Source organism: Callorhinus ursinus, unplaced genomic scaffold (genome assembly GCF_003265705.2).
Source record: "Callorhinus ursinus isolate GAN/ISIS: 27379988/994484 unplaced genomic scaffold, GSC_fseal_2.0 scaffold13, whole genome shotgun sequence".
NCBI classification, from domain to species: Eukaryota; Metazoa; Chordata; class Mammalia; order Carnivora; family Otariidae; genus Callorhinus; species Callorhinus ursinus.
The window spans coordinates 6,221,183-6,238,766 of NW_027397075.1; the positions used below are offsets into that span (position 1 = coordinate 6,221,183).

Below are 17,584 nucleotides of genomic sequence, written 5' to 3' on the forward strand. Positions count from 1 at the left end.
CTTCTGGTGCTGGGCCATTTGTCAGGGGTGGAGGAGAAAGGAGACTCATCTATCTTTTCAGACCCCACAACAAAATGTTCAGAGACTTTCCCTCCTGAGCTTAAGCTTTCTCACAGAGTAAGGACAATGACGTGGACTTTCCTATATGAATGTGGTATCACCTTTATGCAAATATATTTCAAAGGTAAGACCAAGACCGTTATTGAGAAGGAGCCCTCAAGGTGAGGGAAAAACTTTTTTTTTTAACCACCTTCAAAACTAACAAAATCACTCAATGCGCTATAACACGGGAAGAACAAACTTTGGAGCCCTAGAAACTAGGGTCCCACTTGCAAGTCTAACTTTCTCAGATGTCTAACCTAGGCTGCATTATCCTACCTCTGAGTCTGTTTTCTTATCTGTAAAGAAGGGGTAAAACCATCACTCCTCCCGGGGTTGTCCTGAAGACGAAGCATCAACATGAATCATGAATGGCAGGAGCCCGAAACAGTCACTCTTATTAATATAAAGCAGCATACTACTTTTAGCCATAAACTACAGCTCTCATTGAAGGAATGAACTTTTTAACTTCTACTATAAAACATAATATTGTACCCAATAAAAATCTTAGTTGTAAGTACTGTTATATAAGAACATGTTGGCATTTAGAGATGGATTCTCTCAGGAAAAAGACTAGACAATCATGGGGGGGGGAAGTGAGGAAGAAGTCCTGAATCCACATACCACATACACATCCATATGGATGCACACGCTCATGTGCATATACACAGGCAGTCTACGGTGGGATGGAGAGTTGCCTTATTGATGAGTGAGCCTCCCGGATGATTCTGATGTAAGCTGACCTTGCATCCCCAAATCAGGACCCCTGTGCTGACCGGGGCCAGGCCCCATAGTAGAGCCTCATAAAAACTGAAGCAATAAACCAGTCTAATGATCTGATGCCACAAGCATATGCTGAGAAGCAAATGTGTGACAGGCACGAAATGCCCATGCAAAACACTAGAGGAGTCGCCCCTCTGCTCTCAGGGCTCATGAGTCTCGTGGTGGCACAGATATTTAAACACCTGACTATGGCACAACGCAATGCACATGCTCAGCCGGACAGCGAGTCTTTCCTGAGCACCTTCTCCATGCTTCCAGGCGCCGGGGATACATCAGCGAATAAGACAGCAAACATCCTGCCCGTATAGAGCTGACATTAGGACACAGAGACAGAAATCAACAAAATAAAAAAGCCTAAGGTACAGTCTGTTGGTGGGTGCTAAGTGTTAAGGAGAAAAACTAGAGAAAAAAAAAGAGAATAAGGGAGGGGTACAGTTTTAAATCTGTACCAGTTCAAATTGGCCCCGCAGCTCTATTAAAATGTAGCACTTCGTGCTTTGCTCGCAGCTGGTAAAGTAGCACAGACAGGGACCTGAAAGGACAGATGGGGACTGGCTCTGCTGGGCAGGGTGGCGGCCACGGCCAGTCTCCAGGATGAGATGAATGCTGAGCTCGTGAGTTCTCTTCCCTTCCTTTGTGGGAATGCTCCTCCTGCCACCATGAATCAGCCCCGAACGATTTTACAAAGCAACGGCCTGTGTGTCTCTTACCTTTGCCAAAACATTTCCGTCTCCTCCCAGTCAATGTGAAAAGCTTATGCAATTACATCAGCCCTTCCTGGGTCATGAAGTTCAACAGCAATTTTTAGGATTTTTTTTTTTAATTATAAAAGAAACACATGACCACAGTGTAAAATACGAAAAATATCAGAAAGTGTAAGGATTCCCAATATTCTCAACCCCAGGATTACCTCTGTTCACATTCTGATGTGTTTTTCACCAGAGTGGTGGTTTAACATAGCTAGCGTCACTCTGCATCCATATAATTTTGTGTCTTACTCTTTTTATGTCAACTACATATATAATTTGTAAATTACTACACGTGCATTTCTCTGCTTAAAACAAATGTTGTGGGGCGCCTGGGTGGCTCAGTCGTTGGGTGTTTGCCTTCGGCTCAGGTCATGATCCCAGGGTCCTGGGATCGAGCCCCGCATCGGGCTCCCGGCTCCACGGGAAGGCTGCTTCTCCCTCTCCCACTCCCCCTGCTTGTGTTCCCTCTCTCACTGTGTCTCTCTCTGTCAAATAAATAAAATCTTTAATAAATAAATAAATAAATACTAAGAACAAATAATGCATTTATAAAAAAATAAAGAAATGTTGTATGGACATCAATTTTAATGGCTACATAACATTCCGTCCTCCCAATGCACTGCACTTTATTAACTATTTCCCACCTGTTAAGCATTTAGATTTCTGAGTTGCCATCATGATCAATTACCCTGAAAATAACTTTAAGTAGAAAGGTATTTCAGGGAATTCCCTCGGAATGGACTACTAGAGGGAGGGAGCATCACAGGAAGCTGCAAATACTCTAGACAGGTAGTCACAGCATGGGTGGTCTACAGATCACCCAAACTGAAGCCCCACACACCTCAGCTGCAGCAGCAGAATACAGAAGCTAGTCATCTCTGGCCACCTTTTTGGTCTTGACAATAAATGGTTTTAGAAGCGACATGTTTACCTGCTGTCGGAATCCGAGGCGATTTCCTTTCTCCCTCCAAAGCGGATCTGGCACTGCAGGGAAAGAGAAGTCACTGAGATCGGCAGTCGGGATGGGACACTCAGACATCACAATCAGCCCACACAGGCTTTCAGGATCCTGGGACACACAGGGTGCCCTAGGTGTCAAGCCAAGATGTGAGATGGTGGACACCCCAGCCTTCCAGCCACCGCTTACAGGAAGGCCTTATCTGCCACTTGTACAGAGTGGGGAGCCTTGTGGGAAAACAACACCAAGAGGAAAACAAAAGCACACAGCCTTGTGCGGATTATCTAGGAAGCTTCTTCTGTATGTCAGAGGCTGGCTGCCTGAACACAGAGCTCCCAATGGGACAATTAAAACTTACACAAATCTGTGATGATGGGTGCCTTTGGAAAGGGCCCCAGAGTTGTTATGATTGCCTATAAAATTATGGCAGCATGCTTCAAGCTTCAACCATGTCATCCGGTTGTGCTGCATGACATTTCACCCAGGGCAGGTACATATAAAAGCAAACCATTCTTTCTTAATTGTGGTAAAAAATAGAAAACATGAAATTTACCATCTTAAACATTTTTAGTTATATACCATTCAATTCAAAAACTGTATGACCATCAGCAGTAGCCACTACTGTCTTTTAAAGGTGTGGAATCTCCTCTGTGTGTAGCAGGCTTGCAAGATTCCAGAACTTATTCTCCAAAGAATGAATGCTTTTAAATGATACGTATGTCATATGTTAAGAAAAAAGAAAAAGAAGAAGATAGCAGGAGGGGAAGAATGAAGGGGAGTAAGTCGGAGGGGGAGACGAACCATGAGAGACGATGGACTCTGAAAAACAAACTGAGGGTTCTAGAGGGGAGGGGGGTGGGGGGATGGGTTAGCCTGGTGATGGGTATTAAAGAGGGCACGTTCTGCGTGGAGCACTGGGTGTTATGCACAAACAATGAATCATGGAACACTACATCAAAAACTAATGATGTAATGTATGGTGATTAACATAACAATAAAAATTAAAAAAATAAATGATACGTATGTCAAAACTCATGGAACTGCACACTTTAAATCGGTGTACTTTATTGCATGCCTCAGTTATACCTCAATAAGATTGACTTTTAAAAGGTCTGTGTACAATGCTTCCATCTCCCCAAATCATAACAACAACAACAATAGTAACAGCAGCTCTGGGCATAGGCTCCAATTTATTTCTGTTTAACAGCTACATTCAAAGTGGTCCCACTTGCCTCTTTATTTTCTTTTTGTATTTCCCACTTCTGGGACAAAGAAACAAATAATGTGGATTCCGTATTTACTGCTGGGCCCTTTAGCTACTTTAACAAATGCAATCCCCTCATCAGCCCTCTGGAGAGCAGTGACCCGATGACAGAGAAGAGGGATGCCCAGAGAGGCTAGATGAGTTACCCCAGCACACACAGCCTTGAAGAGATGAAGCTGGCATTCGGCCCCAGCTTCACCTGAGCCTGTGTCCTTTCCACCACACACCACACCTGGGTGCCTAGAGGCTGGGGAGATGCCAAGTTCTCTGGGTTCACTTCAACACTTGACACGCATCTCTATGAAAGTATCGACCTCCCTATATGGTGACCACATGCACAGAATTGTCAGTGACGCCTTCCGAAATGTGAGCTACCGAGAATTCCCAGCGTTGGATCCTAGCTCTGCTACTTACTACCTCTAACTCCTTAAGCGAATTATTGCATCTTTCTGAGCTTCCGTTTCTTTGTTCGTAAACTGGAAACACATGCAGGAACCACCTCACAGGGTGGTTGGAAGGATTAGAGGGGAAGCGCTCAGCGGAGAGCCCGGTACGGGACTGACGTGTGTGCAGTTAACCATACATGTCTGCCACACACAGGCAAGCACACCGAAGCCAGCCTCGTGCCAAAGCTTGCTTCCACAGCCAGCCAAAAGTCGATATCAAAAATCTCATCAAGCCATCAGAGCAGAGCCCACCTGGAGGACCCACGCGACCCTGGGCATGGCTTTGCTCCTCCTGTGTGTCTCTGTTCTTATGCCCAAGGGGCGCTAACTCCAGCCACCACTTCGGCGCTCAGAAGAGTTGCCCTGAAACACAACTGAGGGGAAGTGAGACTTTGACACTGACACCAAAGCCCTTCTCAAAGGGACATCATGATGGACGGGGTCCCCCACGGTGTTAAAGAGTCAGGACACGGGGCGTTCCTCCGCAGTACTTCTGAGTGCCCTCCCTGCTCTCTCGTGGCCTGGGGGATGCTACGAGCCTCACTGCTCCCAGACAGAAAGTAGGGGTAGGTCCGTGTGCAAGGGACATCGACATGAGTTGCCTGACACTGTTACTCGACCCGAGAGTCAAACAAGAGCTTTCTTCTTACCTGCTTCACTGCATCCAGCAGACGCTCCAGCAGAAACTGTCTTTTCAGGTCATTGTTCTGTGATCCTAAAATGCAACGAGGCTTCATTAGTTCTGTTTGACATGCGCCTGCTGCCACAACGGGCTTCAGCCTCCTCTCCAGTGAAGGCACCAATGATCTACATCATTCCAGTGAAGTTTGGCCATTTGTCTGTTGCTACCTCACAGGAAAGCAGCTCAACGAATGTCTCCCACATTCGAAAAATGTGTCCAGAAAGGTCTAGCTCAGGGTTTCTCAACCTTGGTGCCACGGACGTTTGGGCCAGATCATTCTCTGTGGTGGGGGCTGCCCTGTGAACTGCAGGATGCCGAGCATCATCCATGGCCTCTACCCACCAGACACCATTAGCAAGCAAGCGCGCACATGCGTGCGCGCGCGCACACACACACACACACACACCCCTAGTTGTAGCAAAATGTCTCCAGATACTGCCAAATGTCCTCTGGGGGACAAAACTGCCCCCAGCTGAGAACCAGCAGTCTAATTTACCACGCAGGTTCCCTAGTATGGCAGGCACTGCCCATTGGCTGACCTCACCATCGGCTCCGACGTCCTTTCCCCATGCCATCTCCCACGGTACAAGCTGAAAAGCCTAATTACTACTTTTCTCGGCCTCTTTTGGAAGGCTGACCTTAAGAAGTTCAAGCTGATGAGATGTAAGCAGAAGGGAGGGCTGGGGGGAAACTATGCCTTCCTGATAAAGGAACAGATGTTAGTGGTTTCACTCCTCCTTCCATCCTTCACGCCTTCATCATAACCACACTGGGCAGAGTGGGACCACAGCCATGAGGCAACAGCCCAGAGGGAAGGCCAAGAGAACCAGAGAGACACCAGCCCTCACGCCATTTCACTGCTGAACCAATACTAGAAATCTCCGGCCTCTCATACAGCAAGCAACCCCATTTGTTCAAACCACTGGATGCCGGGCTGTTATTTGCAGCCCAAAGCATTCCTAACTGATACACGTGGCATGCACCAAACTTCCATTTAAAAGGGTCTGAGGCAGGGACACTTCAAAGCACCAAGGAGACCACTATAGAGCTACATCTGATGGTCCACAGGAGGCCCAGCAACTCCAGTCAGCAGGGACACAGCTCTGTACTATGATGCTCCAGACGGAGAACACAGTCAAAGGAGACTCAAATTCAGAGGTACAAGAACAGACGCCCCACACCACAGGCCTTGAAGTGACACCAAGCTGCTTCTTGCTTGGGCAATTTATCATGGACTTCGCCAGGGAGTCCCAGCAAGGTCTTCCCACAGAGATGGTCAGTGACTCATCTGAGTTATGTCAGGGCCACTTGGTTGATAACAACTGTGACCACGTGTTAAGCACTTCCTGCATGCCAGGCACTAAACTGAATACTCTGCATGCATCACATCCTGTCATTTCTACACCTCCCCCGCCCCCCGTACAAGCAAAGTATTAGGATCCCCACGCTGCAGATGGGAAAACGGAAGCCCAGAGATGACAGCAAATGTGTGCACTGACCCACTCAGTATTTATTTAACTTCTACTGTGTGCCAGGCAATGTGCTGAGTGCTGGGGATATGCGACTGTAATGGTACAGAAGATCCAGCCTCCCATGGAGCAAAAATCGCACCTAAGTAAACCTAAACTGAGATGATGTCAGAGAGTCATATTAGGAAGAAAAACCAAATGGGGTGATGAGACAGGGAGGAGGCAAGACGGCCCTGTTCACCAGGGCAGTGGTGGAAGGCCTCCCCACAGAGCTGGCATGTGAGCTGACCCCTTAATAAAGAGAAGGAGCAACCCTGGAAAGACATGGGAGCCCAGCATTCCAGGCAGAGCAGAGAGCCAGGGCGGATACCTGGAGGCAGGAAAAAACTAGGCTTCTGGTCTTCCAGGAGCAGAAGGAAGTCTGCCGTGACTTGAGCAAAAAGCAAAAATGAGGAAGGAAAGGTCAGACAGGTAGGCAGGGGCTAGTCACAAAGGACCTTGCGAACTAAAATAACAGGTTTTGTTCTAATTTGAATACGAATTGGTGGAACTATGATTCTTACTCAAGACCATGCCCCTCGAGAGTCTGTGTCGGGGCCACCACACAAGGTTCCTGCCTCACTCCAGGCCCACAGATGAAACCAGGGAGTAGACACGCCACGGACACCCGGTGATAGCAACTGACTTCCCCAACGTTGTCATTGTTATTCTTCTCTGGAGGGGCTTTGAGAAAGGGGGTTTGAAGGGTCATTCAGGACGTCTGGAGACCACCCCCCTAACCAAAGTCCCCAGACACCTCCCTTGATACCTATGTCTATCAGTAAATCCTACTTTCTTGTTTAGCAGGTTTGGCTTCTGCTCTTCTCTCTCTAACACCAGGATGGACAAGTGAGGCTTTCTTTCTTCCTTCTTCCAAGCACTGCATCCAACAACCCTACCTGCCCTTGGGCAATACCAGCTGGAAACTTGACAAGGTTTTCCACCCTGAAATGCCTTTGCTATTTTTTTTCTAATCAAAGAAGTAATTTATGTGATAGAATCCCCATATGACCCAGCAATTCCACATCCGGGTAGACACCCAAAAGAAATGAAAGCAGGGTCTCAAAAAGATACTGTACGCCCATGTTCATAGCAGCATCCTTGGTGGTAGCTGAGACGAGAAAGCAACCAAGTGTCGATCGACAGACGGATAAGCAAAATGGGGTCTATCCACACAATGCACTATTATTTAGCCTTCAAAAAGAAGGAAATTCTGCACTATGCTACATGGATGAACCTTGAGGACTTTAGGCTGAGTGAAATAAGCCAGTCCCCAAAAAGATAAATACCACAATTCTACTCATAAGAAGTAGTCAAAATCACAGAGACAGAAAATATGATGGTGGTTTCCAGGGACTGAGGAGAGGGGAGGATGGGGAGTTACTGTTAATGGGAACTGAGTTTCAGTTCTACAAGATGGATAGTCAAGGGGATGGGCGGTGGTGATGGCTGCACAACAGTGTGAATGTATTTAATACTACTGCACTGTCTGCCTAAAAGTGGTTAAGATGGTGAATTTTGTCACGTATTGAACCACGATAAAAAAAAAAGTAATTCATGTAAAAAAATAATTATAAATCAGGAAAGCAGGTAAAATGAAAATAAAAATCTCCATCATCTCATGACTGATCATTTTTAGTGCAGTAATTCTCAAGCTTTTGTATTCACACGAAATCTCCCAGGCTCTTGTCAAAGACAGGTTCTGATTCAGCAGGTCTGGATGAGACCTGGGATTGGGCGTTTCTCACAAGTTCCCGGATGGTGCTGATGCTGCTGGTTCCTGACCCACGCTAGCACAGCGAGGATTTCACACCCTACCCTTCCTGATTTGCATGATGATCCGGGTTCTTTTTTACAGTATCTGGATCCACTGCTCTTTCTAGATGAGATGTCAGCAGCCTCCTCTGCCTTACCCCGCAAAGACTCTCTTTGTGGTGGGAGGAAAAGCCTGTTCACTACAGAGGATCAGCCCTCCACTCACCCTCCCTGACTGCAATCCCTCGGCAGGTGAGAAGTGTACCCGAGTGAGGCAGTCCTGACCTCAGCAGAGGCACCTGTGGCCATCCTGGCTCTAACTGGGGATTCAGAGAAGGGAGTCTCAGAAGGTGGAGGGAGCACATGAGGCCTTGGGAGCATGTACGAACTGCAGGAGGTGCCCGGGGGACCATGGCCACGAGGAGCAGCGGAAGGAGGACCAGCGGGAAGTCACAAGGCATCATGAGTTCTCATCCCAACAGAGCCGCTTGCTGGCCATGTGACAGGGACAGTCACTTCCCTTCTCCGGGCACTGGTTTCTGCATGAGATCATACTCTCCTAGCTCCGCAGTCTGGAACATGGGGCCCCCGTGCAGACAGGCAGGCAATCTATGCTACCAGTGTCTTTCCTGTCTTCTTCCAGTGAGCAAGAGGAGACTACAGCACCCCTGCCAGGGCCAAAAAGAATCCCCCCCTCTCAAACACTGCAACCACCGGAGGGGAGCAGGGAGGCAACGCCTACCCATTGAGCCTCAACAGTGGGGAAGCCATTAAGTGACTGACATTTAATCTTTGACATAGGAAACGTGGCTCCATTCACCAGAGCACTGAGGCTCAGTGTGGAGCACCCAAGGGCAGTCTCATGGGAAGTACCCAAGGAGGGATTCAGTTTCAAGTCCACTAGCTCCAGGCTTAGCCGTCTGCTAAATCTTGCTGGCTCTCAAGCCTTGCAACAAACCTGCAGTCACAGCCCACTGCAGCTCAGGGATGATTTCTCAGTGATTCTCTTGAAGGAAGCCCCAACCTTCCTGCTCTCTTTCTTTTCTAAGGGCAGCCCTCAGTCCACACTATTGACCAGATAAGCCAAAAAAAAAAAAAAAAAAAAAAGCTTCTTTTTAAAAAAAAAAAAACAGGCTTCTTTTTAATTTGTTAGATCACCATCAAAAATGAGAATAGAAAATGTAAAGGTGCCCCCAGGGAGTATCCCCAGGGGGCCACAAAGCTGTCAGAGAAATGGAGTGACCCCCTGCGCTCTAACTCGGAAGTCACATGTGCATGTGAAAAATCAATCACCTGGCTCATGTGCATCCCTGTTGTCTTTAATGTTTAGAATCCTTAGGATCCTACATTACTTTTTACCACAAACCTCCAGCCCTCAGTTACCTCCTAGGGAGACAGAGCAGGGGTTAAGAATGGAAAAGCCCAGATTCAAATCCTCACCGCCAGCTATGTGACCATGGGCAGGTTACTGACCCCCTCTGCACCTCCTAGGTCTACTGAGTGAGTGAGTGTTAACTGTGCACCTAAAACAGTGCCTAGCTTAGACCAAGCACTTTTTACATATTAGCTATTATTACTCTTGTTGTGGTTGGCAACCCTATACCCAGAGATGTAAGACCTCTGGCCCTAAGACATGCCTTCAACTGGTTTCTCTCTAAAGCGCAAGAAAGCTACTCAATCCAGGCCTCTGTGCTCACTGCACTGGGTGGAATAAATGAAAAAGGGTCCAGGGCATCGAGGGAGGGGAAAACAAGCAAGATGTACCTGGAACTCTATGTATATTCCTTCTCTCATCCTTGCAACAACTCTAGAGATCAAGGTAAATACCGCTGCCACCCACAGAGGATGTTAGGTCACTTGATCAAGGCCACATATGCACTTACACAGCGGCATTTCCCAACCTCTCTATGCAGTGGCAGAAGTGAAGTCATGCCAGGTATTTCTCTGGTTGAAGGCTAATCCTTGCAATGCACACACTACGAAGGTTCAAGGAAGGAAAGAAAGGGCAATGTTCTTCGGATGTCACTGCATGCAAGGAATTCTGCCCAAAGTCATGCAACAAAACAAGTGGTGCATCAGAGGATAAGACCCTGGTCTGCCTGACTCTTAGGCCAGTGCTCCGTCCACCAAACCATGCTGCCCTTTTGCTGGAGCCAAGGGAGGCTCACTGAAAAAGGGGGAACTTGCGTTGTGCTTAAAAAAATGGGAAGGACCAGAATAGGTAAATCCATGCAGATACAACACAACTACTTAATGGGAACAGACTCTCCCTTTGGGGGGATGAAAATCTTTCATAACTAGACAGAGAGTGGTGGCACATTATGAACGTACTAAATGCCACTGAATTGCTCACTTTAAGATGGTTGTTTTACTAATTGTTAATTCTAAAATTGAGCAATTATTCATGGTTTTAATAGTATTAAAAAACAAATGGTTTTATGTTATGTTAATTTCACTTCAGTAAAATAATGTTTTTATGGGAAGGGCTGCCACAAGCAAATAATGGCCCAGAGCACATTCCAAACCAAAGGGACAGGTACAGTAGGATTTGCCCTGGGGGGGTTGGGGGGTAGACAAGAGGACTCCAGATAGCCCCCCGACCCCATGCTCACATCTCTTCCATATTTCTGATTACACTGAGCGGGTGGGATGCTAAGAGGTCTGATCATGGGGCTACTAACAGGAAACAACAGGCACACTCAAATAAGGGGAGTTCAGGGAGGTGTAATTATGAGGGGCCCTACGAGGGGTGGGTACAGATAAGTGATTCTCAACCAGAGTGATTTCGCCCCCACCATGGACATTTGTCAACGTATGCAGATATTTCTGGCACAACTCAGGAGGGTGCCACGAGGGGGTGAGGCCAGGGATGCTGCTACCCCTCCTCCAGGGCACAGGATGTGCGCCCACAGCAGAGAATTACCTGGCCCAAAATGTCAGCAGTGCTGCAATGAGGAAATTCTGCCCTAAAGTACATGTGATTGTCCCATTTCAGAGATGATGAAACTGAGGCTCTCAGAGGCTAAATAACTTGAACCTCAACTGGTGCTCTGAATCCTGTCTCCTCTCGTCTGCTCGAGGACACACTCGGGCAACTGTCCCCCGGTCAGTTGTTTCTTCTCATCTATGCAATTCTTACAGCTAACGAGGATGTTGTAATATCTCCCCCAAGTTTACTGAAAGCCATGCCTGCACCCACATGCCCTTCCAGCTGCAACCCCACTCCTCGGCTGCCCTGGCCAGCTTGTCCTTCACAGGAGCCACCAGGCTCTCCCGGAGAGCCACCCCTGCCTAGACTGCCGGCCGTTCTGGTGCCCTTCTGCCCCCAGCGCCTTCACCCTGCACTGATTGATAATCTACACAGCGGCCATAACATCTGGGAGCACAGGTGGCAGCAAATGACTTACTGATATTATATAACGAAGACATGATACACTCAATGATATTCTGTGATTTGTTCCTTCCATGCACCCTGCAAAACTGCAGTTAACCCTGGGTTTTTATCAAGCCCGAAGCTCGCAGTGGGTTGTCTCAGACGATGTGTATTTCTGGTTTTCACCGAATTAAACCTCCACCTTTAGCGTGCCCTAGGACAGGGGTCAGCAAACGTTTTCTGTAAAGAGCCAGGTAGTAAATATTTTAGGCCTTGCAGGTCATATGGTCCCAACTAATCAACTCTGCTCTTATATCTCAAAAGCAGCCATAGACGATACATTAATGAAGGAGCAGAGCCGTTTACCAAAACAGACCTTGGGCTGGATTTACCCTACGGGCCATAGTTTGCCAACCACTGCCCTAGCAGAATTAATCTGATGGGGGTTTTACAAATTAAAACAACAGTGTCTGTGTTTGCAAACTTTATGGCCACCCAGTAAGCAGTAAGATGGTTACATGTTAGGGGATCCCCAGAAGACTGTAGACCAGACCCACACCTCCACTGTGTTCCCATCTTCCCTCACCCTATAACTTAGAGCCCACACTGGAGCCCTGCAAGGGACAGATACACCATCAGCTTGTGCTCACTGCTAGAATTCATGCTCAGTCACATCTGCAGGCATAGGATGCTCGGCGCTCTCGGCCCAGTGGTGAGTTTAGTGCTGGTGCTTTGTTCTGTAACTTCCATCATCCCCCAAAACCCACCACCATTCCAAAGCAGAATCAAGAGGAGTGGGCAGAAAGGGCGGCCTCGCATAGGCCAGGGGCGTGCGCAAGACCAAGATCAGACCCTACCCCGCCCCCCCATGCCCACCCCCATCCCTCCAGGGTCAGGCGGAGAACGGAAAAGCAGGGTGAGGTAGGGAGAGGGGGGCAAGGCGGGTGTCTCTGTAGAAATGGCAGCTGCTACTGGGCTCCAGCAGGTCACGCCTCACAGCAACTCCAGCAAGCAGTTGCCCCATCTTCTGGTTTTTCCAGAGAAGCCAGAAACTCAGACTTTCATGTCAACTAGTTGGCACCTAATTATACTTTTTAGAGCACTGTTTCAGCCAACTCTGCGTGAACCAAATATGACACACCTCGGGGCCAGATCTGCTAACAATTTTCTCTTCTGAGACACACATTAAACCTTCATATCCACCTGTAAGATGGCAGAGCGGACAGCACCATCGTAACAGATAAAGGAACTGAGGTTTGGAGAAACCAATCACTAGCCCCAGGAACTGCACCCCAACACTTTACCCCAATGCCCAGGCCCGCCAATCTTCACAAGGCCAGGCCAACCTCAGGCAGCTCAACTTGCAGACAGGGAGCCCTCTGCAAAGGGTCACTAAGGACAAACCAACCTCCCAGTGGCTGGCTCAACTGTCCCTTTCTGTGAGAAACCTTCCTGCCCTGGGCACAATAAACTGTTCTCTATAGGGTGCTCCCGTGACCCTCCAGCCACATCACAGCCCTAGTATAATCCCTATAGAAAGGATTATGGGGAATCATAAACCTGCTCCTTGTGCCTATCCTAGACTGTGAGCCTTCTCTGGGGTGGAGCACATTAATCCCCCCCACCCCCGACCCAGACTCACAGAAGGAGCCCAACAATTGTCGAATCAAGGCTCTGGGGTTAGGTTCTGTGGCTCCCCAAGTGGCTGCTTTAAACAGAGAGGACCAGAAGGAGCCAGAACACAGCAGCAGCCTCGTGCATGTGTGTCATGAGCCGAGAGAAGCAGCAGGGTTGTCCACTCAGCGTTTGCACACGAACAGATAAAACAGACCTCATTCTTCCCCAAAGTCAAGGCGCTAGTTCCCTGTACTGTGGGGCAAAGCCGCACAGCTGGGCCAGGACAAAAGGAAAGACTGTCTACCACCACACAATGCAAAGAGACTGGCTCTGCTTCAAGGCAGACAGATGGCCTCAGGCCATCCAAGTGGACTTGTGAGGTCAAAGGTCAAAGACTAAGTCAACAGCATATTCATCAACGGGTGAAGAATTGACTCTGGAGCAGGGCTCAGCAAACATTTTCTGTCCAGAACAAATGGTAAGTATTTTAGGCTTTCCAAGCCATAAGGTCTCTTGTCACAGCCACTCAATTCTGCCATTGTAGAGTGAAAGCAGCCATAAACAATAGTCAACGAATGGATGTGCCTATGTTCCAATAAAACTTTATTCACAAAACAGGGGGGCTGGCACAGTTTGCCAATCTCTGCTTAGAAAAATACTAAAATGGCACTGTGCAAACATTTTGAAGGAGAAGTGTATCTTCCCTCATGGTTGGGCAATTGCAAATTATAAACCTACTAAATTAGCTGCCACATGTTAGCATTATATAACTACTCAATTCACCAAGAAACATTTAATGCTGGCAAGCTATGGGGAAACATGCACACACCGCCACTAACAACATATTGGGGCGGTGGGTTCTGAAAGGCAACAAGGCAGTGCATACAAAAAGCTACCAAAATATCAAAAAACACCTGACACCTTGGAAACTAGGCTAGAGGGGACGAAGGGGGGAAATGAGAAAAGGAATAAGTGACAATTTCACCAGTTCCTCCATCCTCCAGGTACTGAGTAAGGCACTGTATGTTCATCACTTGCTTTCATTTCCATTTTCTGATGAGGGAATTGAGTCAGAGAAGTTCAATAACATGCTCAGGCTCTTCCACGGGGAGTTAAAACCAGGGCTGTCTGAATCCCAACTTTTTTCCACTACACCCCAATGACTGCCGAAACATGGCATCATGGGCACATAGACTTTTCTGGTAGTGTTCTGGAACGGGGGTCGGCAAACTAACCAAATCCAGCTGCTGCCTGTTCCTCTAAATAAAGTTTTATTGGCACACAGCCACATCCTTTCATTTATTGATTGACTGTGCTGCCTTATGCTACAACAAGGACGAGTGGTTGGGACGGAGACCAGATGGCCCACGAAGCAGAAATTATTTACTATCTGCATCTCTACAGAAAACGTTTGCCAATTCCATCCTAGAACATTGTAAATGGAATTTACTTTCTTTTCCTACAATAGTATATCCATTTGGTGGAACGTTATGCAGCCTTTTTAAATAATTGTGACAGGAAGGCACATGGATAAATGCTATAATGTAAATGGAAACACTAATTCAGATGTAGACTCAGGGCAGTTATGTAAAATGCATATGCACTGAGCAAAGACAGAAGCGGAATACCTAAAAATCTAAATATTTAATGTTCTAGGGAGGTATATTTATAGGGCTATCCCATGTTTTCACAATAATCTTTAATGTCATTTTGGGTTTTTTGCCTTTTTTTTTTTTTTTTTAAGATGGGGGAGAAAAGAGCAGATTCCCAAATATGCAGCTCAGGCAAGGAAAAATAAGATGCGCTGGGCAAGGTTCCCTCCAAGCAGGAAGCCTGGGAGCACAGGCCCAGCAGGGTGTGGCAGCAAGGACAGAGGAGGCCACACCACCAGGCCTCTGGAAGGCTCTAGGACTGGCACACAGAAGTCAGGGCCTGGGAAAGAGTCCTCGCTCCCCCCGAAGGCTTCAAACTGCTACATCCCACACCCAAAACTGATGTTCCACAGCCTTTCCCACCTCAGTGAAAGGCAATGTTTACTCTTTTCAGCTGCTCAGTAGCAAACCCAGGAGTCACCCTCCTCTCCCTCAGGTCTCTGCTCAATCTCACCTTCCCTGCGAGGCCTTCCCTGAGGGATCCATTCAGAATTACAACAGCCCTCCCCCTTCAGTTCATCCTCTATCCAGACAAGTCAGTCAGATGCCACCCTTGGGCTCTGGACTGGGCCTGCCATCCAGACCTGGCCAACCAAAGCCACAGTGATGGGTTCCAGGATGACCACACAGCCTGCCAGACTGCTGTGAGTCAGCCTCAGGACTTTTGCTGGAGCAACTGGGAAAGAGGCCCACCCTTGGCTCAGGTGTTGCTACATTGTAGGATGAGACCCAAGAGCTGCTGGTAGCCATCTTGCCTCCATGGAGAAGAGGCTATTGGAGGATGAAGCCAACAGAGAGGAAAGCAGAGTTTCAAACTGGGCAGAAAGGTAGTCCTGATGACTAAGCACCTGAATGCAACCGAGCCTGAAGACAGCCCTATCCCTAGACATTTCCATTACAAGACGCTTTAAACTCCAATTTTTCTGAAATCAGCTTCTACTCTGCCACATGCAACTGAAAAGTCCTGGCTAACACACCCATTACTCCAACAAAATATTTTTTGGTGCATTCATTCAATGTGCTTCAACAGACACCAACAGTACAGCCCTCTGCTAAGTGACAGAAGAAGCACTAAACTGTCATTCAGGAAATGCTGAATGTTGAACCCTGAATTTCTGGCCAGGCTCTGCTGCCACTTGAGTCCTCACTCTTACTAGCAGCATTTTAACCTACTACAAACACTCTGAAAGCCCGAGCAATCGAGAACTATCAATACTTTCATGTTATGGCTATTTCAGGGAAATCATCCTAAAGATATATCAATGTAAAGGAAGGAAAACTACCTTAAACAAAAATGTCACTTCATCATTCCTTATAATAGGAACCAAATAAGGGGGGGAGGGGAAAGGGAGGAAAATAAGCTAAGTTTCCATAAGTAGAATCAAATACTTTAAAAATTATACTACATGCAAAACGATGGATTAATGATGGATTATGAAGTCCGTTAAAGTGTTCAATATGAAGACCACGTACCAATGTGGCAAAGTTTTATCCTAAAATGCTAAGGGTAAAGGCAAAATGCAAGTTTATATGGTAATGGTAAAATTACTTCAGCACATACCAGTGTTTCTCAACCTTTTGTTCATTACCTTCCCCCTTAGGATCCTTTTCAGACATTTTCTTGATCATACCCTCCATGAAATTTTAATACCACAAGTATATTGTGTATCTGTCTACATACTGCACACATACCTGTGCTTTACACACAACATTAAAATCTCTTTCTCCCTCGAGAACCAATTTTCGCTCCCCCTGAGAATGCATGGCCTATGTATAGACAAGATGGTGGCAGGATGGAAGGGGCTTTATCTGGAATTATGTACACATTGCCAGAATTTAGAGAAGTCCATAAAATCTTGGATTTTGGTTTCATGCTTTAAGAGCTCTAAGAACTTGACTTCTTATTGGTTACAACAAGAAAGCAGGAGAGGTGATGTCATTGAGATTTAGTCCATTGCCACTTACCAGCATAGGACGTAGTCAAATATTTGCTGACGGTATAACACTTACTTCTTATAATCTGCCACAATAAATCAATCTGGTGCCTTCATGGGGGGAGGGGAGTTGATATCATCACTTTTTCTGCTTTGAATGAAAACCACAAACATTCTTTTTTCCATTCATTCGCTTCAGCTGATTCTTTATCCCAAACACAAGCTACTGCTGGAAAGGACCCAGTCAATGCCAAAGAGAAAACCATGACCCTCAGCATTCCAGAAAAATAAGATAAAGCCGCTAAAATGTACACAAACATCAGTCATGAAACAGCAGTAAATTACCCACCAAGCCCCAAACCCCGGTCTATCAGGCCCCTAGAGCTTGACGGTTCCACAAATTATCTGACCTCTCTGGGTCAAGTTTTCCCCACCCTTGAAACTGGGTTTTTAAAGATTCTTGACAGATTCATTACTGATGGAAATGAGCACCAAGGACCTTCAAATCCGGTCTTAGGAAAGACAGTGCTTGAGAATCATGACGACTTTCCCGCCCTTCAAGTTCTACTTTCTAAGTAAGAACAAAAGCATTACCTGAAATTCGTAATTCCTTTGCTTAGAGAGGCTGGAAATCAAGTATTCCTACCTACTGGATTCTTTAAAGAGAAACAAATAAATCATGACTGCTATCACCCTAAGACAACCACCCACTTGTAGCAAGTATCCTTCCTCCAGACCATTTGTTTACTTCTACACACATATAC

General features: G+C 46.9%; 1 protein-coding gene across 5 annotated transcripts in view; it reads right to left on the reverse strand.

Annotated features, from left to right (window-relative positions):
* Nucleotides 1–17,584, reverse strand: part of SNX29 (sorting nexin 29) — a 510,437-nt gene that overhangs the window by 487,938 nt on the left and 4,915 nt on the right. For 3 of the 5 annotated variants that reach the window (XR_012380443.1, XR_012380444.1, XM_025855499.2), the window contains exons 2-3: nt 4,950–5,014; nt 2,563–2,615 (exon numbers count right to left, since the gene is read on the reverse strand). Coding sequence is in view for 2 of the 5 variants with exons in the window: in XM_025855499.2 (XP_025711284.1) it covers nt 2,563–2,615; nt 4,950–5,014 (118 nt within the window). In the remaining 3 variants the exon portion in view is untranslated. Of the gene's footprint in view, nt 1–2,562; nt 2,616–4,949; nt 5,037–17,584 lie in introns of those variants that run through there. The other 2 variants (XM_073899502.1, XM_073899503.1) reach the window with 2 other exon arrangements.